Genomic DNA, 26,292 nt, shown 5'->3' on the forward strand with positions numbered 1-26,292 from the left:
TGTTTGGGACATAAATATCACATATATTTCTCAAAACATCAACAAATTCATGTGTTAGAATATCAATATCATTACATCATAAGACGGAATCCCAGTCAACGTTGTTAAGGCCTCGATTCATTCCCTCAGTATGAGCTAAATCATAGTAAAACACTTTCCTTTTAAATTTTAAAGCCGTTGAATCAGAGCCCCCAACAGAGACAAAAACTGGACAATGATCACTGCAAAAAGGATCAAGCACACCCGAAGTGCAAATACAATTAGGGTTTGAAACAAAGATTAAATCAATTAACGTACTAGTCGTTTGGGTGATCCTTGTTGGTTCTGTGATAAGTTGCTGTAAATCATATGTATCAAGACGATTGTCAATCATGTTATTAGTCTGGTTATGTATATTGATGTTAAAGTCACCAGCAATAATAGTATCTATGCCCATGTCAATGCCATTACCAATTGATTGGAGGACTAGTTCCCAATAAAGATCACTTTTATCTGCTCTGTAAAAATTTCCAATCAAATAGCTCTTGTTTTTACACATAACGTTAACCCAGATCGCTTCTAAACCTAAGGGAGACAACTGATCAGCATGTGTAACATGCAGGTTCTCTCTCACATAGATAGCAACACCTCCACCTTTTGATGGTCTATCCTTCCTAAAAGGGGTGTGGTAACCAGGGATAAGAATATTATTGTTATCAATTGTGACATTCAACCATGTTTCTGTTAAACATATAACATCATAGTCACTTAATTCTGCCTGGATTAAAGCAACTTTTTCTCCTAAGCTACGGACATTAAGATGAACTATGTTTAAGTCAGGATAAGCAAGTGGGCCTGGATTTGGGTCCACATCACCACAGCATAGAAGAATTAATAATATAATCAGCTGCACTTATGGATTGTATAAACATAACGTCATTATGGCATATGAAGTTTTTTTAAATTTTGCATAGGAATTTAACTGTAAAATCATTTTAAAATACCCAATTGTCTGTCGGTATGTCGAGATATCAACCGGCATCATCAAATATGAATATAAACAGATCAATTTGAGGACAGACGGGGTTATTTGTCAAAGGATGTGAAATACGCTCAGGTTGCTGTTTCCATTTCATCAAGATAACAAGTTTCACCTTTACAAGCTCAATGTGTGTATATTCAAAACACAGGAAACAAATATACAACACAAATTCAACATAAAATAATTTTCCATAAGTCATAATGGAAAATATCAAAATACTGTTTAGGGGCTTGAAATACTGGGGGTTGAAATAGTTAATTTTCATACAGTGGATAAGAAAAGAAAGGAGGGAAGAGAAGTAAAATGCAGTAAATAGGGAAGTGTATACTAGTAAGGCTGACGATGCAATGAACTGTCAAGTAGTAAAACCAGTCTGAGCTGGTTTAGCTTTTAAGTCAAGATTGCAAACTTAAATTCTCAAGGCTTGTACGAGCAAAAATAGAAAAGCATCGTAACTGTTGCCATTACATAATGATGCCTGGCTCATATAACAGAAAGCACGAGATAAGCGGACTTTCCGTGCAAACGCAAAATCCCAGACAGGTCAGTTTTGTGAACATGTAACGACAGGAGCAGGGATTTTTCGGATAATATGTTACATCAATGGTAAGTAAATTCATTATTTACAAAATCATTTTATAACAGGATATGCTGGTAGTTGCCTTACTATTTTTATATGTGTCTATCAGTGAAACATTGACTGTAAACACAGCTGCTCCATGAAACAATACTGGTCAGTCCAATAAAGAGTTGGGCCTACGTTGGCCAATGTTGGCGTAACGAACATTGCTATCAGGGATATATTGTCAGTCCGGCGCTACGTTACATGTTTTAAAGCATTACTACGTTGGTAATGCATGATGATATCTTGCTCAATTTACATGAAGCATGTGATGCCCGAACGAAAAGATACCTTGACGGATCATAGTTTTATACACATGTGTCGGCAAGAGTCGTCAGAATTCCCACTGGATGTGTCTTGAGCAGGGATTATATGTTGCATCAAAGATAAGTAATTTCAATTATTTGCAAAGTCATTTTCCTTTGTAACAGTTATAACACGTATGCTGATGGTTGACTTACCATGTTTATGTGTCCATCAATGAAAACATGAACGTAAAACACAGCTGCTCCATGAAACAATATTGATCTGTCCAATCAAGAATACAGATGTACAAATATCACAAACGGAGTCCGAAGGTTCGATTACAGGATGGAATGTCTTTCCAATGCTCATAATGTTTGTGTGAATTCTCTGATGGAGCTCTTGTCATTTATTAGTGATATATTAGCAGTCCGGCTCAACATTGCATGTTTCAGTTTAAAGTAAACAAAATAAAAATAATACAACACTCAAGAATTTATCTCTCAGTGTGTTTACGAGAAAAGCGATTGTTGAAAGTTTAGATAGATATCTAGTCACTATCACTGTCATCTGCGTCAGTATACTCCAAAGTATCCCTTGGACCCTGGGTGAGTTTGATACGAATCTTAAGCCTCAATGACTCGGTGAGCCTAGTGAATTGGGATCTCTTGGTGATCAGGGCCACAGAACCATCTAGTTTCTTAACGTAGATCACTCCGTCTCGAGCCCAAGTTCCTGCTAGTCTCTTGTGGGCGACTAGTTGGCGCGCTTCAGTGGCAAGACGGGCCCTCTCCTTTGTCAGATCGTCATTCACGAACACCTTCAGGGTTCGATTCTTCAGCTTGGCTAGGTTGCTCATCACCTGGCGTTTGACTCTATAGGACATGAATTTGACAAGAATTGGTCTGTTCTGTGAGATCTGTCGATGTCCTCCACTTTGAGCTTGAGACCCAACTCCGTCGCCAGCTCTAAGATTAGTTTGTCAGTATTTTCGTTTTTACTCTCAGATAGACCGTATACCCTGATGTTGTTCCTTCGACCATACTGGTAAAGCTCATCAATTTGAGAATCCTTAGATGCAAGCCTCTCGTTCATGCCCTCAATCTTTTCTTCTAACACTTTGATTTTAGTAGAGTTTTGTTGAAGAGTTTCCACTAGAGGGACTAATTTCAGATCCAGAGTGGCACTAATTTGAGGCATAAGAGCTGTGGCAAGAGTTTTACTCAGTGATTCCAATACAGATGGTGAGTTTATAGAGTCTCTATAAGCTGTTGAGTAAGTACGGTTGCCATGTTTGTGTCTTCGGTTTCACTGTCACAATGTAAGAACACCAAGCTATCAGAAAACGATCTAGTTCTTTTACTTAGTGTGTCTGTAACGCCCAGTATTGGTGAGTCCGGTGAGCTGCGATGTCGTTTTGAGGTTAAAGGGGAGAATGACATGAAACTTTGGTGCGGTTTGTCCAACTTTGTAATGTGGAGCCTAAACTGATTTATTGTCAAAACGTCAACATTAATGTTTATCAGAGTCTGTCATTGGACCGTTTGGTTGCTTATAGGAGTTGAAAATCACTTGGAAATGATGTTTACTCACTCAATAGCATGTCATCCAATATGTCTCCGATATGAAAAACCATGGTGTCCACACAATCCATTTCAATTAGCACAATATTTTTGTCATCCGTTGGTAGATTACACATACAAGGGTAGTTTTAATGTTTCTATAACAAATCCCCCATGTATTTCAATAATCCTCACAGTATTTTCATTGATTTAGGACATCAATGTGGGAGCTCAGTGAAACCATGTCTTGTCTCATCTCCCATCATGCAACTCAGTCTTGTGACACACATGTACACAGCACAAAGGACAGTTTTGTGACACACATGTACACAGCATGTAAGGACAGTTTTGTGACACACATGTACACTGTACATAGGACAGTCTTGTGACACACATGTACACAACACAAAGGACAGTCGTTTGACACACATGTACACTGTACATAGGACAGTCTTGTGACACACATGTACACAGCACAGGAGTTGCTGAAATGCTGGCTATGGAAATGAAGGCATCGGGGATGTATGTGTCACGCGGCCTGAGCTTCAAACAGGCAGAGGTGAGAGACCCATATATGGCTACACATAAGGATGCACTTCAACCTGTGACACATGTAGGCTGCATACGGAACAGTCTTGGGAAGCAGGTTTATCATATATTTTATTACACAAATATAAGTTACACATGGGACATCGGACAGCCGTGTGACACACATGTACACAGCACATAGGACAGTCGTGTGACACACATGTACACAGCACATTGGACAGTCGTGTGACACACATGTACACAGTACATAGGACAGTCTTGTGACACACATGTACACAGCACATAGGACAGTAGTTTGACACACATGTACACAGCACATAGGACAGTCGTGTGACACACATGTACACAGTACATAGGACAGTCTTGTGACACACATGTACACTGTACATAGGACAGTCTTGTGACACACATGTACACAGTACATAGGACAGTCTTGTGACACACATGTACACTGTATGTAGGACTGTCTTGTGACACATGTACACAACACAAAGGACAGTAGTTTGACACACATGTACACTGTAAATAGGACAGTCGTGTGACACACATGTACACAGTACATAGGACAGTCTTGTGACACACATGTACACTGTACGTAGGACAGTCTGGTGACACACGTACACTGTATGTAGGACAGTCTTGTGACACACATGTACACAGCACAAAGGACAGTCTTGTGACACACATGTACACTGTATGTAGGACAGTCTTGTGACACATGTACACAACACAAAGGACAGTAGTTTGACACACATGTACACTGTACATAGGACAGTCTTGTGACACACATGTACACTGTACATAGGACAGTCTTGTGACACACATGTACACTGTATGTAGGACTGTCTTGTGACACATGTACACAGCACATAGGACAGTAGTTTGACACACATGTACACTGTACATAGGACAGTCTTGTGACACACATGTACACTGTACGTAGGACAGTCTTGTGACACACATGTACACTGTACGTAGGACAGTCTGGTGACACGTACACTGTACGTAGGACAGTCTTGTGACACACATGTACACAGCACAAAGGACAGTCTTGTGACACACATGTACACAGCATGTAAGGACAGTTTTGTGACACACATGTACACTGTACATAGGACAGTCTTGTGACACACATGTACACAACACAAAGGACAGTAGTTTGACACACATGTACATAGGACAGTCTTGTGACACACATGTACACTGTACGTAGGACAGTCTTGTGACACACATACACTGTACGAAGGACAGTCTTGTGACACACATGTACACTGTACATAGGACAGTCTTGTGATACATGTACACTGTACGTAGGACAGTCTTGTGACACATGTACACTGTACATAGGACAGTCTTGTGACACACATGTACACAACACAAAGGACAGTAGTTTGACACACATGTACATAGGACAGTCTTGTGACACACATGTACACTGTCTTGTGACACACATGTACGTAGGACAGTCTTGTGACACACATACACTGTACATAGGACAGTCTTGTGACACACATGTACACTGTATGTAGGACTGTCTTGTGACACACATGTACACTGTACGTAGGACAGTCTTGTGACACACATGTACACTGTACGTAGGACAGTCTTGTGACACATGTACACAACACAAAGGACAGTAGTTTGACACACATGTACACTGTATGTAGGACAGTCTTGTGACACACATATACACTGTACGTAGGACAGTCTTGTGACACACATGTACACTGTACGTAGGACAGTCTTGTGACACATGTACACTGTACATAGGACAGTCTTGTGACACACATGTATGCAGTCTTTATTCACCATGTAATATACACACCAGACATTTTTAAGACACCATGCTAGCATTAAAGCAAACATATGATACATGTAGGCTACCAATCTGTTTAGATACACCATTTGGGCTTCACATCAGACAGTATAAGACACTTCATGTAGGCTGCACATCTCATAGTTTTATGACAACATATAGGCTGCACATCTCAGAGTTTTGTGACGCACATTTTCTTATGTTTCAGTTTGTGTCAGTCCAGTCAGATTTAAGCCAGGAGCAGAAGAAGATGTATGACACAGCCGCACATGTATGGTGGGAACATGTTTTTTGAAGTGGACATTTACAATATTGAGCACAGATAATTGACCCTTACACATGCAAACAGTATGCTCCTTACAGAGTCAACTATGCATAAAGACAAAATAACTCATGTTTGGATGCAAACATCTCTTTGTGATCGTATAAGAGTTCAAATAATAAAACTCCACTAAACTTGGGGCAATACAGATCATCATAGAATCATCACAAGATGACATGGTCAGTGACAACTTGCCCAAAGGTGACTTAAATATCACCTCTGAAGGAAGTAACATGAGAGATTTTCTTCAAGACACTACTACAGAGTCGTGCAAAAAGTATTCAGACACTTGACATAATTTCCATCGACTTACATGTTAATTTAGTGAAGCATAAATAATTTTCATGAATTTAATTTTTGTAGGATCCAAGTCAAATTTTGCACATTTGTGAGGAATCATTTTACCTATAATCACATAATATCTGTTTAATTTTCCGTTGCTTTTTTATCGAATGGCAACAATTTAATCAACATGTGTACAGTGCCGTGAACTCCTCTAACATGGCGGCCTATGGGATTGTGCATTGTTGGAACCATACAAAAGTTGATAAATGTGATGTCAATAGTTAAATAGTGGTCGGAAAATTGAACTGAATTTGTGTGCCCAGAGCAGAGATGATATCAAATTTGCCTGTCAAATTTTTACAAAGATCCATCCTGAACTCACTTAATGAAAATTATTTATGCTACACTGAAATAACATGTAAGTCTATGGAAATCATGTCAAGTGTCCGAATACTTTTTGCACTGGTCTGTACTGTATGTTGCATTGGCCTGACTGGATTGTTGTGGAATTAAATTTCTTTACTACAGCCAATAAGGATTACAGCTTAACTTACCTTCATGTAAAATATGGGGCGGTGGGGTAGCGTAGTGGTTAAAGCGTTCGTTCGTCACACCAAGGACCCGGGTTCGATTCCCCAGATGGGTACAATATGTGAAGCCCGTTTCTGGTGTTCCTGCCGTGATATACCGGTAGGTGGAATATTGCTAAAAGCGGCGTAAAACTAAACTCACTCACTCATGTAAAATACTTTAATTTCATTGATCAATGACAGTTTAACAAGTTTCCGTGTCACCCCTCCCAGGAGGGTGACAACTGGAAAAAATAGTACCCGTTGTCACGGTAACCGCCAAGTTCTCTACTGAGAAACTGAAGCGCTAACAATCGTTTGACGTCATAATATGACGCATGCCATGCCCGGGGTTCGAAAACCATTCGATCAGCAGTTTTTGTGTTCACTTCGTACAGATTTAGTTTACCGACTTTCACTGCTATATTTAAGCTATTTTATACATTGAGTGATTTGCACACTCAGTTTAACGTAGTTAAAAAAATTTGTAGCAGTTTTATTCTTGTCAGAATATGATTCACTGATGTTCAAAATCCAGTCGAGAGGCAGACGTCATTTGTTTGCATGTCATATAGTCGGTAGCGATCTTTAACATAAAATAACATGATATTTTGTACATTTAACATGGCAGTAAGATAAATACGTTGTATGCTTCTCCCTCGGGTAATATGGTCTGATGTACGCCTCTTTGTTACCCTACATTGTAAATCATTAAACTCTTATTGACCTAAATAACTGCAACAGCACAAAACTGTATTTATCTACATAGCATACAGACACAAAGCATTATTATTTATTATATTCAAACATTGTACACTTGGTCCTCTATAAAATGGTACCAATACAAACAAGTATTTCCCTGCATCACAAGCATGTTAAATGGGTAGTACTGGTATGTAAAGCAGGGTTTGTCTTGCGCTATACTAAATCAAAGGATCACTTTGTAATCCTTGTGATTCATGTCCTTTGACCTCAGACAACACAGTACATGTTCATTTAGGTGTATAATCCTGATGAAGTACGGTGTGGTCTGGTCAGAACTAGTGTCTGACTGATGTGTGCATGCGAACTGGTAATCCCTGTGAAGTACAGTGTGGCCTAGTCAGAACTAGTGTCTGACTGATGTGTGCATGCGAACTGGTAATCCCTGTGAAGTACAGTGTGGCCTAGTCAGAACTGATGTGTGCATGCGAACTGGTAATCCCCATGAAGTACATTGTGGCCTAGTCAGAACTAGTGTCTGACTGATGTGTGCATGCGAACTGGTAATCCCTGTGAAGTACAGTGTGGCCTAGTCAGAACTAGTGTCTGACTGATGTGTGCATGCGAACTGGTAATCCCCGTGAAGTACAGTGTGGCCTAGTCAGAACTAGTGTCTGACTGATGTGTGCATGCGGAACAGGTAATCCCCGTGAAGTACAGTGTGGCCTAGTCAGAACAGTGTCTGACTGATGTGTGCATGCGAACTGGTAATCCCCGTGAAGTACAGTGTGGCCTAGTCAGAACTAGTGTCTGACTAATGTGTGCATGGGAACAGGTAATCCCCATGAAGTACAGTGTGGCCTGGTCAGTACTGGGGACTGACTGATGTGTGCATGCTAACAGGTACACACCGTGAAGTACAGTGTGGCCTGGTCAGTACTGGGGACTGACTGATGTGTGCATGCTAACAGGTAATCCCCATGAAGTACAGTGTGGCCTGGTCAGTACTGTGGACGGACTGAGGTGTGCATGCTAACAGGTACTCCCCATGAAGTACAGTGTGGCCTGGTCAGTACTGGGGACTGACTGATGTGTGCATGCTAACAGGTTATCCCCATGAAGTACAGTGTGGCCTGGTCAGTACTGGGGACTGACTGATGTGTGCATGCTAACAGGTACACACCGTGAAGTACAGTGAGGCCTGGTCAGTACTGGGGACTGACTGATGTGTGCATGCTAACAGGTACACACCGTGAAGTACAGTGAGGCCTGGTCAGTACTGGGGACTGACTGATGTGTGCATGCTAACAGGTTATCCCCATGAAGTACAGTGTGGCCTGGTCAGTACTGGGGACTGACTGATGTGTGCATGCTAACAGGTACACACCGTGAAGTACAGTGAGGCCTGGTCAGTACTGGGGACTGACTAATGTGTGCATGCTAACAGGTAATACCCATGAAGTACAGTGAGGCCTGGTCAGAACTAGTGTCTGACTAATGTGTGCATGCTAACAGGTAATCCCCATGAAGTACAGTGTGGCCTGGTCAGAACTGGGGACTGACTAATGTGTGCATGCTAACAGGTAATACCCATGAAGTACAGTGAGGCCTGGTCAGTACTGGGGACTGACTGATGTGTGCATGCTAACAGGTACACACCGTGAAGTACAGTGAGGCCTGGTCAGTACTGGGGACTGACTGATGTGTGCATGCTAACAGGTACACACCGTGAAGTACATTGAGGCCTGGTCAGTACTTGGGACTGACTGATGTGTGCATACTAACAGGTACACACCGTGAAGTACAGTGAGGCCTGGTCAGTACTGGGGACTGACTAATGTGTGCATGCTAACAGGTACACACCGTGAAGTACAGTGAGGCCTGGTCAGAACTGGGGACTGACTGATGTGTGCATGCTAACAGGTACACATCGTGAAGTACAGTGAGGCCTGGTCAGTACTGGGGACTGACTGATGTGTGCATGCTAACAGGTACACACCGTGAAGTACAGTGAGGCCTAGTCAGTACTGGGGACTGACTAATGTGTGCATGCTAACAGGTAATCCCCATGAAGTACAGTGTGGCCTGGTCAGAACTAGTGTCTGACTAATGTGTGCATGCTAACAGGTTATCCCCATGAAGTACAGTGTGGCCTGGTCAGTACTGGGGACTGACTGATGTGTGCATGCTAACAGGTAATCCCCATGAAGTACAGTGTGGCCTGGTCAGAACTAGTGTCTGACTAATGTGTGCATGCTAACAGGTTATCCCCATGAAGTACAGTGTGGCCTGGTCAGTACTGGGGACTGACTGATGTGTGCATGCTAACAGGTACACACCGTGAAGTACAGTGTGGCCTGGTCAGTACTGGGGACTGACTAATGTGTGCATGCTAACAGGTACACACCGTGAAGTACAGTGTGGCCTGGTCAGAACTGGGGACTGACTAATGTGTGCATGCTAACAGGTACACACCGTGAAGTACAGTGTGGCCTGGTCAGTACTGGGGACTGACTGATGTGTGCATGCTAACAGGTACACACCGTGAAGTACAGTGAGGCCTGGTCAGTACTGGGGACTGACTGATGTGTGCATGCTAACAGGTACACACCGCTGAAGTACAGTGAGGCCTAGTCAGTACTGGGGACTGACTGATGTGTGCATGCTAACAGGTACACACCGTGAAGTACAGTGAGTCCTGGTCAGAACTGGGGACTGACTAATGTGTGCATGTTAACAGGTACACACCGTGAAGTACAGTGAGGCCTGGTCAGTACTGGGGACTGACTGATGTGTGCATGCTAACAGGTAATCCCCGTGAAGTACAGTGTGGCCTGGTCAGAACTAGTGTCTGACTAATGTGTGCATGCTAACAGGTACACACCGTGAAGTACAGTGTGGCCTGGTCAGTACTGGGGACTGACTGATGTGTGCATGCTAACAGGTACTCCCCGTGAAGTACAGTGAGGCCTGGTCAGAACTGTGGACGGACTGATGTGTGCATGCTAACAGGTAATCCCAGTGAAGTACAGTGTGGCCTGGTCAGAACTAGTGTCTGACTAATGTGTGCATGCTAACAGGTAATCCCCGTGAAGTACAGTGTGGCCTGGTCAGAACTAGTGACTGACTAATGTGTGCATGCTAACAGGTAATCCCTGTGAAGTACAGTGTGGCCTGGTCAGAACTAGTGTCTGACTAATGTGTGCATGCTAACAGGTAATCCCCGTGAAGTACAGTGTGGCCTGGTCAGAACTGGGGACTGACTGATGTGTGCATGCTAACAGGTACTCCCCATGAAGTACGGAAAGGTCTGGTCAGAACTTGTGAATGATGTGTGCATGCTAACAGGTACACACCGTGAAGTACAGTGTGGCCTGGTCAGAACTAGTGTCTGACTAATGTGTGCATGCTAACAGGTAATCCCCGGCCCCGTGAAGTACAGTGTGGCCTGATCAGAACTGGGGACTGACTAATGTGTGCATGCTAACAGGTACTCCCCATGAAGTACGGAAAGGTCTGGTCAGAACTTGTGAATGATGTGTGCATGCTAACAGGTACTCCCCGTGAACTACAGTGTTTCCTGGTCAGAACTGTGGACTGACTGACTGATATGACCTCTGCTAACATGTTCAAACATCTGAGTTGCAATCTGTTCTTCTCCATTAGATTCAGCTTGAGATGGTATATATCTCCCTTAGTAGTTTCTCAGACATGTCATGGGGTTCACAATTGATTGCCTGTGACGTCCCGGGAGTTCATATGGCCGTGCACTTTGATCCAAGTGACATATCTTTCCTGCATTTATGCATTTATGTCAGCATTCAGACAGGTTGTGAGAGTAGTAATCCAGTTGGTCCCCTGTGTGGTTCAAGGTCAAGTCCAGTCGTTCATGATGCCTACCACCAAAGGCAGACCAACCATATGGCCACATGGACACACTCAATCTGTGTGGTTAGCATGCAGGGAACCATTGGGTGAGCAGGTGGCAAAGTAGCATCTAGCTGCATTTTTGGTCCTGATAAGCTTTGATTGGCAAGGTTCTGGAATCCTGATTCTCCTGCTATGTGGAGGCAGGTGACATCCCCGATTCCGTGACTTCAACGATATCTTCTCAGAGACTCACAGCCAGTGTTCGGTCACAACCACCATGTTGTGCAAAGCCATAGCCAATGGTCAGTCTGGACCATTGAGCCCACTGTGTGCTGCCTGTCAGGTGTCCTTTTCAATATCACTGTAGAAAAAGACACCTGACATCAAATCCAACTGTCCCCATCATTGTTTGGGTGATGCTTCTTGCTCACTTTTAACTCTAATGACCATAGCTTCTGGACAAACATGGCCTGAGTCTCCTTGTCAATGTACATGGTCAGTGTCAATGGAGATGTTTCTGTACCCATTTTTAGCCATGGAACAACACAGCGAAGATCTCCACCAAACTGCAGACATGCATGTGGATAAGGGAGGCAGTGCCATGATGATCCAAAACACACTTGCATAAATATTTTTATCTCTCCGCCTTGTGTTTAGTATTAGGCTCCCTCTGTCCATCCGTATGTACATACAAATTGGAATATCTTAAGAACCGTTGACTAGATTCTTTTCATATTTGGTACCTAGGTTTATCACAGTATGCGAAAGGTCCCAGTCAGGTTTGGTGACCTTGACCTTAATTTCAAGGTCACAGCGGGACTTTTACGTTTTACACTTGTCAGCAAGATATCTCAAGAACTGTTCACTGGATTTTTTCATATTCAACACCAAGTTTCATCTAGGGGAGGCGCAGAGCCCAGTCGATTTTGGTGACCATCATGTAATTTTCAAGGTCACAGCGACACTTTCAAGATTTCAGCATGTTAACCTGCATGTTAAGCTTGTCAGCAAAATACCTCCAGAACCATTAACTGGATTTTCTTCATATTTAACACCAAGCTTCATCTAGGGGAGGTGCAGGGACCAGTGCAGTTTGGTGGCCTTCACATAATTATCAAGGTCATGGCGACACTTTGAATATTTCAGCATGTTAACCTGCCTGTTAAGATTGTCAGCAAGATATCTCAAGAATGGTTCACTGAATTTTCTTCATTGACTTTCAAGACTTCTCTTGAATGTTTTTTTTTATAAGCAATTTCTTTATAACTATTTTTGCATATTTCATACACCATGACATTCATGACAAGGTCAAAGTGAGTCTTAAAAATTTATGTGTGTTTGAACAACAACAGAGCAACATATCAAGAGAGGTCAACTGGTCATGTTTTTGTTGACATCTAACTTAATCTTAAACTACGATCTTCACTTTCATTACTTTTTAATTTTGATTAGATAATTTGCGGCGGGGGATTGTGTTACCTTAGTGCCAATGCTTGTATTCTTTAAATCCATTTTAATGCAGTTACATCAAAGTCATGCATTCACTGAGCAATAAAACACAGAACATAATGATATAAATGTTAAGACTCACATTGAATTTACTTTGAGAATAAAGTCTACATGGCAAAATGAAGTAAATGGTGAAATCTAACAACAAATGTTTTTGAAATTGACTGTAATGGGACATGAAATTAAATATGCAATCTGAAAATGACTCCCCAAAATTTTTTGACATTTGTCATTGTAGTGTAGACTCCTTTCTTGTTGGTGTGAGTGTTAAACTTTAGTACACAAACACCTATAGTGGCTGCTTGGATTGACATCTTAAGGCTTCATTGAGTAAGATTCATAAAATGTTTCAGGAACGAACTACGCAAGGCTCTTGAAAGTGCATTACTCCGCACAAGCACTGTCAACAAGAGACTCTGGTCACAGTTCTGGTCGGCACATCAGCGCTTTTTCAAACAGCTTTGGTGAGTTGTCATTGAGAGCAAGTCATTGGTACTTTAGGTGATTACTTAAGAAATTTCATGCTGATTTTAATTTAACCCATTCCACACAGCAGGCCAAATAATCGGCCAGGACATCATGAATCCACAGATTCTGGAGGTGGTTGACCAGCAAGACAGCAGTCACATCAAAATTTTAATATATTATATAATTACTTTAGAGACCAACCTGATATATGATTCATTTATTAAATCAATCACTTTTCACAATGTCTGAAAAACACATATTACATTTCAGTTGACCTAATATTATTGACATATTTAAAATTAGAATATATTTTTTTATCAGTGTTATTGGAAAAAAATAATTCTTGGACACATGCTTCAGCCACATGCTTCTAAACTCGCAAAGTAACGTTGTTTGAGGAAACTTATGGAGAATAGTAAATGTTTGCAGAACTCATCCCTGTTATTGGGAGGTGATTGCCAAAATGGTTGAAGACTAGGTAGAATGGAAATAAAAAGAAGGGAATGGGATAGGTCCAAAGATGCCAACCTCTACGCCTCTATGATTTTATCGTAGTCGCTACGAATTTTAGCCTCAAACTATGCCAATACGATTGCCCTAGAAATTTCTATGAAATTTGAAGAACATTCAATAATAAAATTCGGAAATATAGACAACATATATTTTCGTCGATTAAATACATTTTCGCCAGAAAGAGACGACAGGAAGAAATGTAATGCTGATAAGTTGGAAATCTGCTTTTGGAGGTATGTGAAATTAAAGCTTCACTCTTGATTAGTGTCTTCTAATTTTATGGTCAAACTACTAATTTTGATCCTTGAAACTACTATTTGCAACACTTTGGGGTTGGCATCTCTGTAGGTCTGTGTTAGGCAAGCAGTCAGTGAAAAAAGCTTTCAAGTCAGCTGTCCTCCAACTCCACAACTGTCACCAACAGTATGATTCGGGGATAACTGGGACTCAGACAAAGTGCTGGTGGTGACACAGTCCCTTATCTCAGACAGGCCCACTCCTTGGGCAAAAGAGAGGGAGGAGTATTGTGTTTGGATTGGTTTTACTTTGGACAAAATGCTCTTCCTGGATTGGACATCTGCCTGAACTGACACACCTTAGGGTGAGTTATCTTATGACCCCAAGGTTGATTGTCATGAACACACTGATGTGTTCTTGCTGAATACCTGAAGTATAACACCTCAAACAGTATACTTACATTATTACTGAGATCAGATCTAATCCATTCAACATTATAATTTCATTATTCTCATCCTACAGACTATAGTAAACCAGAAGTGACATCATTATGATGTCATCGTGACATCATTAATGTTACCGTTGAACGGAAGTCCACTAATTTCATAATATTCAGCAGCAAGAAGAAGTATCAAATGTCAGAACAACCAAATGCAGGTTTATTCTCATCTGTTTACCCTTGGTCACTGTTGTTTGTAGCTTCTTCCTTACTTGTGTTAAGGGTACTCTTAGTCAACCAAGCCTTATCTGAATTCAACAATCAAGTGTTAGAGGCATGTATTATAAAAAAAAACATTTGAATATTATCGAGAATTAACACAATTCTCTGAAAAGTACTTCGAACATTTGTACACATAAGATACCCTTGGAATAATTATGAGCTTTACCCAGGCTAGGTGAGATAACACCAGCGGATAGCATTTGGTTGACCACAAGGAAGAAAGCCAAAACAAAACAAAATACTTTTTATTCAAGTCAACTTTTGGATGAATGATTCCAGCTATGGTTTCTCTATAATTTGAAAATTTGATTTTCACCAAATGCTCATCCATTTCTGGATGTATAAACATGAAATTAAGATATTGAAAACCACATTATTTCGTCAAGCGTAGTAACTCAGTGTTTATATCTCAGTTGTAAAATGGACCATGGTTGTTTGGTACAGTTCATGTGTACTAGCAACAAAGACCAAGGATGAAATGATAATGATGCAGGGATTCTATGGGCACACTGTATAGGATTGAAACGTGACAATCAACGACCACGAACCCTCATTGTCAAATTTGCTGTGTCTGAGGATAAAATTAGCACATTAAAACTCCGTCCAGAACTTCAGAAGTCTGCAATTGGAGTATCAAATGATCTGACGAGACGGAACGTCAACGCGACACAATCAGTGAACATAGAGATAAAAGTCTCATTGCCTACTACAAGAACGGACGTTTGATTACCTGACCGAAAGATCACTCCTCTACGGAACCGAAAACTGGACTACCCAGTCAAGAAACCGTCAGTTTGGACAGAACTTTCACCAAGGCAATGAGACGCCTGAACAACGTCAGCTTTGTTGTTGACAATCGGATGACGTCGACACCCGCACCCACACCTACACCTACACCCACAACAAGAAGCGCTCCTACAATGTCATCACAATAGGAAATCGGCCGGGCCTGTAGCCAGTTACACACACCTGTTGATGACACGGATGACCAACACTCGCCTCGTGATGACACAAATCGTAGTGACTTCTACGATAACATCTCTTTTGTTCTCTTTTCATTCCTTTCATGGAATATCAATGGCCTAAAGGCCAAGTTACAAGACTCAGATTTCTTAGCCTTCCTAGGTCAGTTTGACCTAATATGCCTATACGAGACTTTGTTGATAATCTGATCACTATACCAGAGTTATCTGAATTTCACTTGTATTTTTGTAAAGCTCATAAATTGTCTAATTTTGGAAGGCTTTCAGGGGCTATCTACATGTTTATACGGAACTCATTGTCACAATACTGTTCAGAGATACCTATTACAATATCAAATGTTATCTGTTTACGCTTAAACAAACATATGTTGAATACCGAACGAAATATTTTACTCTTTGCTGTACATGTTCCACCAGAAGGTTCAACATTCTATAAGAAAGTACAAACATGTACCCTGTTTGATCAATTAGAAGAGTGGTTGTTAGACAACCCCCATTATATGACTGATTGTGATATTCATATTATGGGTGACTTTAACGCTCGTGTTGGAGATGGTAATCAACCACCTGACGCTCCAGATGATAGAATTGATCACTATTTTCCTGAAGATGAACCAGTACCTATAGACACCAGGTCAACTCAGGATGATATTGTAAATAGATTTGGGAATCTACTTTTGAACTTTTGCTATGTTTTTAACGAGGTCAGTTCACGTACATTTCTGACCAGGGCTGTAGTGTTATTGATTATATTTCTTCGTCCCCTAATTTATTCAAGTACTTTTTTAGTTTCAAAATATGTGATAGAATTGAAAGCAAACACATGCCACTGGTACTCAGTTTCAAAAGTGTAAAAAGCAATTATAATCAACAACTGGAAAATGATTGCATCCCAAAGTATAAATGGAAATCATGTGATGAACAAATATTCGTATGTAATATATATGATAGAAAGAATGTTCTAGACTCACTCATAGATGAAATTTCAATTGACATTAATAATGCTGTTTCCAAATTTGCAGATTGTATATTAGAAGCGGCAGGTTGTATGAAAATGCCACCTCGATGTAAAACTAGACCTAAGAACTTCTATGGTAGGGATTGCCACAGGGATAAATTAGAGGCAAGAAAGGGTCTTAAGCGCTTTAGCTATGATAGAAATAACCTAAATAGAAAGAAATATTCATACTCAGAAATACTTATAAAAATAAATGTAGGAAGTGGAAAAGAATAAACCAACAGCTAACAGCCAGAAAGTTATATAACTCCAGACACAATCCTAAATCATTTTGGAAGGAACTGAGAGATATATCTAATCCAAGGAAACCACCACCTGATATTTCTGATGAATCATGGTTTAATCACTTCAAATTACTGTATGATAAAACTGATCTTACTGATCAAGATCAAGATACTTTTGTTACATGTGCTGCACATATATGTCCTGAATCAAGCGATTTTGAGAAACAGATTTTGGATTCTGGGGTCGACATTATACTAGCAAAAATGATAAAATCATCGGAAAAGGACGTTATGGCATTTCTTCTCATATTATTTAATACACTATTTGAGAGCGGCAGCTTTCCAGATGCTTGGAAAGTAGTATATACAGTAGCGGTACGAGATCAAGTCCAACAAAAGACTCTGTAAAGCTTCATTTAGGAAATAAAGCTTTTGTCAGGCCCTTATCTCTCTCCGCTATTGTATATACCTGGTTTGAACCCCCAGTTAACTTCCTGGTCACTATGACCGCGAACCAACACTTTCCTGATCACGTGACACTATGATAGCTCTATGTCGTGTTGACCTCGAGGAAACAGTTTAATGTGACAGGATACTATTGGGATCACTCGACAAGGTAAGTGTTAAATATTTTGCTTGGGGGGTAACATTGTGCCGTATGGTATGATCAATAATTCCTCACTGACGAAACCACTCTCTGGCACATCTTTCAAGTAGTACAAGTTCGGCTCGTCGGCTTTGATGTCCACTTTATCTATGTTGTAAGTTTTGACTGACCATGTCGGATCGGTGGCTCGTTTCCGAGTGTCCCCTTCGTTTTCCCCCGGCTGGTAGAGGTACCTCACGAGGGCCCTATCGGGTATCTGTTTCTCCTTCCCACGCGATGGTGCAGCCGGTTCGGCTATCACTGATTTCAGTTTGATAGCGTCGGCCGGTTTCTTGCCGGTGAGACGGGTGGTTTAGTGGTTGATAGCCGACACCACCTGAGGTAGCCGCGCTACCCATTCCGTCGATCGTTTTTCTGGGGTGACCATCTCTCTCGCATACTGGTGTCCGAATAAGCACTCGGCCAAAGTCCGATTGAATCTCTCGACTATGGCTTGGCTGCGATGAGCCCCGGCCGCGCCACGCCTGACTTGGACGTCGTGCTGGGCTAGCAGTTGTGACACGGCACCCATGAACTCCCGCCCGGGGTCGACTTGCAGCTCTGTGGGCCATGTCAGCGGACTGCGTTTGTATATGCGCTCGAATCCGCGGGCTGCTTGGGCCGCATCTTTCGCTGTTAAGGGATCGGCTTCCTTGTAGCGGCTGGCAACGTCAACGACGGTTAGGGCATACTTGTACCTCCTGTCGTGGGGTAGGAACAGGAGGTCGGCCTGGTGGACGCTATTGGGTACGGCAATGCCGAACTTTTTCAAGGCACGTGGCGTGGTGCGGTAAAAGATCTGCCACAGGGCTTGATTTTCAAGCCACGCGCTTTGGCCTCGTCTGGGGGTACTCTCGCCATTTTGGCAAGCTTGTGTATGGCGCTAGCTCCTTTCCAGTACCCACGCGGGCTGTAGTAAATAGCCTCAAACTTTCTTTGGTTCCATGACATCATATATATACACCTATGTTCTTGGTTCAATTTTCTCATGCCCGTACGCGTACGTGTTGATCCCGTCGATGGCTATTCAACGCTTCGTGTCCATCGGTGACGTCTTGTTTATCGTCAGTCCGTATATCTTGTGTCCATCGCTTCTCAGCGTGTTCATCTGATGCCTGAAGGTGCGGGTCTTGAACAGGGCTTCCTTGAATCTGGCGTGTTTGATGTGTTGTTTCACTACGTACTTCTTGACACCCTTCGCCTTTCGGATCTCACCGTGGTCGTCCTTCAGGATAGAGTACATCTTAGGCCTCAAGCCTATGTACTCGGTGATCGGCGATGCCGGCACACTCGTCCTTCATCTTACCGAGGACCTTTTTGTTAACCGTGCTGTGCATGGCATGGTCCTTGGGGTAGTCACTGGTGTCGTATAAATGGATGTGTTTTGCCATGTCCTTGTACACGTCTTCGGTTCGAATCTCCATCAGCAGGGAGTCCGTATCCGTGTACAGCACTTCGCACCTGTCGCCGTACTGCTTCTTGAGCTCGTTGTAGTAAAAGTCGTACATCAGGTGCTTGGAGAGGTCGAGGATGCTCATCCCCACTTAGAGGGGCCGGTTGAATTTGATGTGGCTTTTCCTCATGTGCAGGGCCACCAGGTAGTTGGTGAATATCTTGCTCCAGTTGAATGTCGGGCTGGCTATCAGTTTTCTGAGCTTGTCTTCCTCTTTCGACCGAACAAGCTTCACGGTCACGCGTTGTCGTAAATTCTCCATCGTCTTACCGAACACTGAGTTGTTCTTCTCGAAGTCACTGGTGGCCAGCTTTCACAGGTGTGTGTTCATTCTGATGTAGGGCTCCATCCAGGAGCTTTGGTTGAACTTGAGCACCCTATGAATTTTAGTCAGCCTCATACCCAGCGACAGGTACAGCTGCAGGTTGCAATAGTGAACGATGTACTTGGTTTTGGTCATCAAGTTGGGTACGAGTTTTTCAACGTTGGCCACCCATCCACCCAGCAGGTTCCGTTGGTAGTCAGACATCCAGTCCGGGTCTACCGTCAAACGTTCTGGAGCCAGGGGGTAGCTGTTGTGTGACTTGTGTAATGCTGTTGGATACTCCAAGTCCACTTCGAGTATGTAACCCTTCTCGAATCCGGCGGTATGCTCATGACGTCTACCTCAGGCACCCACTCGAATCCCCCGGTGTGTAGATACTGGCTCATGGCCCAGCCGTACAGGTTGTTGGCGTCGAGGTAGAGGATGTGGGTGATGGGCTTGCTAGAGTCGTAGCCCTTCACGTACACATTGTTGGCTTTCGCGTAGCGTTTGGCAGCCATGGAGATCCCGCCTCGCAATCCTTTCTCGATGAACAGGTGCATGTCGTAATCAGTGAGCAATTCCAGCTTAACTCCGTTTTTCTTCAGCAAGGCATCCCAAGAGAGACCGGGGCTGGTGTAGTACCATGCGGGGTCGAGTTGATACTGCTTGAAACATGTCCTCCTAATGTCTCGAACACGTCAGCCAGCAGGAGCACATCCGTTCTCAAGTACAGGTCGTGGTAATCGCCCAGATTCTTGCAGCCCAGTTTATTCCATACGTTAATCGCGTGTGAGAAATCGTCTTGGGTGATTGTCGAGTTGGTCAGGTTGCTGTAAAACCGGTTGATGGGGGGTAGTCGGGTCTCGGCGAACTTGATCCAGCCATCCATGTACTCGTAGGGGTAAACACTCTTCCTCATCAGCAGGGGCCAAGTCTCTTCGTCGGTGTATCGATCAGTGATGGGGAAGGTATCGTTGGCCTTGACCAAACTGTCAGGAGACGACAGCAGGAACTGAACTGAATCGATGAACCTCAGGCCGTTCAGGGAGAAGGAGATGTATCTCTCATGTTGTTGGGGATGCACGTCAGGTTGCAGTCGACCCCCCCGATGGCCTGCATGATCAAGTGAGAGTCGTACCCTCTCAAGTTGTGGAAGACCACGGGGATGTTGATCGTTTTGGGGTTGATTCTGAGCTTGAGGTTGCACGCGCTGTGAGCGGCGCCTCTATACTCACCGGTGACATGGCAGTGATCTCTCACCGAATCGCCGCTCAGCGGGCCATCGCACGCATGGCAGTGAGTGCTGCAGCCGTGTGCTCGCCGGTCGGCTTTGGTCATACGCATGGGAACGACATTGTACAATTTCTTCCTGATGGCTTTCTCTTCCCATTGCAAGCATTAGAAACTTTTCAGCCGCGTCGGGACCCCTGTACACTACGGGAGCTTTCGTTTCCCCATCACATCAGACGACCACTTATCCGAACCCACAGGCCTCGTGCACCTGCGTTTTGTGCGTGTTGGGGGTCGGCCCGATGTCAATGCTTTTGATCAAGGCTTCGAAGTCGGCGTAGATGACATAAGGCACTGGCATCTGATTCTTGTGGTTGCCGAATTTTAGGACATTGTCGCCTTCCTTGGGCATGTCGATTTGTATGGCCGTCTGCCCCACGCCTAGGCAATCCTCCCGGTGGGATTCTAATAAACCAGCTCGCGTGAAGCCGTGTAGGCATCGTTCACAAAAGTGTTTTTTCCCGTCATATTTCGATTGGTCGTGCAACAGCCTGCTGAAGTGTTTTATCCACGCGCAGTGATACTTATCACCTTGCTGGGTCATGAATATATTGATCACGCGGCGACCCTCCATTGGGCTGATCCTGTGCACGATCGTTTTGTTGCCTTGTGCCCAAAGACGTTGACGGCTATATCATTCTGTTTCTCGATTTTGGTGACCTGGGATATGGGGGTGGGTTCGTCTATACCAGCCCAGTTGAGCCCATCATCCTGGGGATAGCTAGAAGGCCTGTTCGAATTAACGTCGGCTGGAAACAAGGCTGACCTGATCGCTAACCTCATGCAATCGTACCCTCTGTTTTTTATGTTGACCATGTTGACCATGGCCTGAGTGGTATGTAGCTAGCTATGTCTAGATAGACCTTATCGATTTTGTCCACGGCCCACCCAGACCCCCTGTGCGTGTAGCGTTCCAGGTATTCTCATATATGCTGAAAACTGACATCGATGGACTCGTCTTTAGTCTCGGTATGAGTCACGACTTCTTGTTTACCCCGGAAGTAAGGCTGAACGTACTCAATGGCACCATTCTGCTGTTTATCGAGCGACATTTTCACTGTGATTTGAAACTTTAGACTTACCAAATCGTTCAGTTCCTCATTAACTTTGTCAGCGATCAGCGGCTTGACGTCGCCGATGTCTATGTTCTTATCCACATGCATGTGCCAGCCTCTCAGATAGTTACCTACAGCGCGTTCAGTGCGCATGAACTCTAGATCAACGACTCTGTGCTGATGCAACAGTTCGACGAGCTCAGGCTTCCTCATACGGGAATAACCTACAAAACCCCAGCTCTCGGGCTTCCCGTTTGAGTTGTTTCACAGTGTGGGGAGGTTGTATGGGGTCGTGCGACTAGCCCGGCTTTCCTCATACGGATAACTAGTCAACCCCAGCTCTCTGGCTTGGCGTTTGAGTTGTTTCACCGTGGGAGGGGGTTGTATGTCGAGTAATCTAAACAGTTGGGGTCTCCTCATTCGGGAGTAACCCACTACACCTCGTTCTCTCGTAATCTGCTTGAGCTCTCGGACAGTAGGCATTGTTATACCCAGGTGTATACAATCTCTAATTGGGCCGCCAACAAGGGAGGTAACTCCTCCAACCTTAACTCATTAAGGCCGAGAGACGCATTTATGGGGCAAATTAATCAGCTCCTCACAGCGAGTGACGTGTTTATGGGGCAGGTAATTAGCAGTTTCTCACAGCGAGAGCCACATACAGTCGTCAACAGAAAGCACCTCTTATTCAGCAAGAGACGCACATGTGTGTTGTACTTTTAAAAATCGCACTGTACCTATTATTTCAACCAATTTAGCAGTACTGAGCAAATGTTAGCTTTTCTTACGAGAGATCCCACCTTTAGTATCAATCAGAAGAAGTATTTAAAGTGTTTTGATAACAATTGCTAATCATTATCATAGGCTTGTACAGCGTTTAGCAAATGAACGCATGTCGGCGAGAAAGGGGATTATGATGTTTTTACAGAGGTAAGTGCCTGGTACTCTTCCTTGGGAATGGATACTAAAATACTTCGTATGCACCTTGATTGAATTAGATGTAATGGTTTAGAGGTTACTAAAAATTATATTTCCTTCAACTACCTAATAAATAGGAAACAATATACGAAATTTCAAGGACATACAAAGAATTCAAACACAATAGAATAGTTTGAATTTACTTTTTAGGCATCATTGCGTTGTCATGTTTCATATACTGAAAACATATAAACACAAGTAATTATACATCCAAGCTCGAATAGATTAAACATAATTGAACTTACTAATTTGAAGTTTACTGAATTGTAACTAGTTGTTTTCCATAATCTAAAGTTCGTAATGTTACCTAAGCTTAATATAAAGTGATAAGTAAGCCCCTTTGCATCGAATACATATATACATGTCAGTGTTATTACAACAATGAAATCTTTTACTACCTTTGTTACAAAAGACAGTAAGTTGGTAATTCAAAACATTGTCACACATGGACAGAAGTAATATCATAAGTTATTACATGTAAGCCATACAAAGGTATTTCAAGCATTTTTGTTCAAGCTGTTGAAAGTTTCATGTTAATTTGAATTGTCAGTTTTCTATGCAATTTACATGAGCATTCTGTAAAACATTTGTATTTGATCTGTGTAATTATCAAATCCGGTGTAATTATCACGTGTATCAATCAACTCAGTCTCTATTGATCCATCGTCAATAAAAGCTGGATAGTATATCAGTTATGGTATCCATACACATGCGTATAATCATTCAAGCAGATTACAGTAATGAGATAATTGAAAGCCTCTTCGACCTTGAAATAACAGCCTCGGTAGAATGCATATGTAGTTACGTCCTTGTTGAAAGGTTTGTCCCGTGACAAGTGTAAAATAAACAGATCGCTGTTATATCATTGGACATCTTGCTTTATGGAGTCGCCCCGCTCTGTGATGTTTATACATGCATGCACATCTGTAATCTTATGAACCTCGTTTGCATTCAGTAAAGATATAGGCACGCCCACCTTCATTAATATTGGGGGTGGGGGTGTCAACTGCAAGTTTATACACTATAGTAATTCAGTATAGTGTCACCTCTGGAATTCTGTAATGCGTGTACTCTAGTTTGGATAGTCATTCGTATCAAGGTGAAGATTATATTTACATGTACAGCAAACCATTATGTTTTATGTACTAGTTGTTTGCATAAAATGTATATGAAAATAAATACTACCTCTACTCAGTGGTTGGATTTCAATCGCTTTGTTTTACTTATCGAAAAACACTAAAATGAGGACAAATAAACTCGCCAAAGTGACTATCTACTCCTATTTGTCTTATGTGTGTATTTCATACATCGTTACCAGTGTGTATGTTTACAATACACAAACTGTTACATGATAGCTTGAGTTGATAAAGCCGAAACCCAGCATATTGACTGGTCAAGGATATAGCCAATAACCAATCTCTATCCAAGCTGCTGAGTGACCAAACGTGCTCTTCAGAAATTTCGCCCACACCCCATCACCTGTCCTTTCCTCTGTGACAGGTATCTCATGATACGATTGGTCGCAGATAACATATGACCAGCCACTACATTGAACAGTTGAGATACCGAACGTTCTATTCCGGAAATTTGATGACGCCCTATCACGTGACTCTTTGTTTTATGTCTATGCAAGGAATATACATTTTGTATATGTATGTTTGTATGGTCACGTAAGTTTTCTGCATTAAATCTGTATGATATATAGTGCAATGCTATGAATGTGCTTTGTGCTAGTCACAGACTCGCGTTATAGTACTTTCATTAAAATAATTCGTAAACACTAGAAATGTATTGGCAAAACCGCTATTTTCGTCGAAGATTATAAAGTATGAAAGTAAATTCTTCTTTACAGTATGTCATTGTCATAGATGTTTTGTAAATTTAAACCTCACACAATGATATAAGAGAGAATTTGTTAACGTGTGTCTCATCTGTTACATACAAAGAATACATGTGTATGCATATTGTGATAAAATATAAATGTACAAGCCGACAAAAGGTCTACAAGAGAAACTTGCAATAAAATTACATAAAGCTTGCAATACACGACATGTATTCACATCTTTTTTCCTTTTAACATATATCTTTACGGCACAATTAAACAATCAGGACTTGTTTGTACGACTAGACAGTTTCCTGTGATCCCCGAAACCTGCCAGGGAAATCAGGTGTGACTAGCACTAATTTGTCTCGGCACAGAGTCGGCAATCAGCGAGTGCTTCCAGGTGTTGAGTAGTGATGGGGCTCTCGGGCTTAATGAGTTAATGGAACTTTGCTGTGAGCAGTTGGAGGGCTGGCGCCAGTAGGTCCACTTTAGCGTCATAATCAGCTATACGTAGGTAGACCGTTTTGGTCACGTACCCCTGGGGGTAGCGGCCCTGTATACTTCATATTGTGTTGAGGTACTTATCTAGCTCAGGTTGAGTAGCGATTTTTCGCCCACCTGTGATGGGGAAAGTATACCTGACACCATCCTTAGCCCATGTCATTTCCAATGTGAAGCGCCCCAGGCTATTCAGTTCCTCTTTGAGTATACCAGCGATGGCGGTGACGGGTATGCTTTCGGCTTTGTTCATCCGTCAGCTTTTCAGGTAACCTTTCCGGGTTACAGTAGTTCGTATGAACACAGGCATCATTATACCTAGGTGTACACAATTTCTAATTAGGTCTCCATACTAAGGAGGCACCTACATTCATTTATGTAGTCCTTTTTCTTCTTGTAGATAAGCTGGTGCCTGACTACGTTTGCCCCGTGGGCTTTACATAAACAGAGTGACATTTCACTCCAATACCGCATACGGAACACGTGTAGTTCACGAAACACCTCCTATGAAAACAGCAGTACCCCTCAGTCCTACATCTCCTACCGCAGGTCTCGGTCTTCCCCATAAGTATGTACTGGCATCGGTACGGGGCAGGTCTCATCTTTGGTATACTCATATGGTGACCTAGTTTAATTGCTTTACGATCAACGCAGTTGCTGCTAGACCCAGCACGACGAAGGTCAGTTCTCGGTCCTTTTGCCCCGGGGATGGTGTGTAGTACTGAGCAAGTGTGGGCTCATGGAGTGGTTCGAGTTGTTTGCCGGTTAGTAGGTAGTATCCTCTCTCTGCGTCGTCGACGTCATGGAACGTTTTAACGACATGGTTCCTACGCTGGAGTTGTTCGTTAATGTAATCGAGCCTCTGCATAGGTTTCTTCGCGTACTCAGCTTGCCCGGCTTGCAGTTTCTCCACGGCTATGTTGTGCCGTTTTCGTTCCGCTTCTACCACGGCCGCATTCGACTCCCGTAATTTAGAGAACAGGTAATTACTCCCGGAAAATGCAAG

The 26,292-nt window shown here is 42.7% G+C and overlaps 1 protein-coding gene across 1 annotated transcript in view; it reads left to right on the plus strand.

The window, feature by feature from the left end:
- LOC124286827 (protein FORGETTER 1-like) overlaps positions 1-26,292 on the plus strand; it is a 327,576-nt gene that overhangs the window by 160,895 nt on the left and 140,389 nt on the right. The window contains 2 exon segments of the mRNA XM_046723267.1: positions 6,022-6,089; positions 13,424-13,534. Of these exon segments, the coding sequence (XP_046579223.1) occupies positions 6,022-6,089; positions 13,424-13,534 (179 nt within the window).

This window comes from Haliotis rubra, unplaced genomic scaffold, assembly GCF_003918875.1.
Source record: "Haliotis rubra isolate DU_JTF1 unplaced genomic scaffold, ASM391887v1 Scf392, whole genome shotgun sequence".
Taxonomy (NCBI): Eukaryota; Metazoa; Mollusca; class Gastropoda; order Lepetellida; family Haliotidae; genus Haliotis; species Haliotis rubra.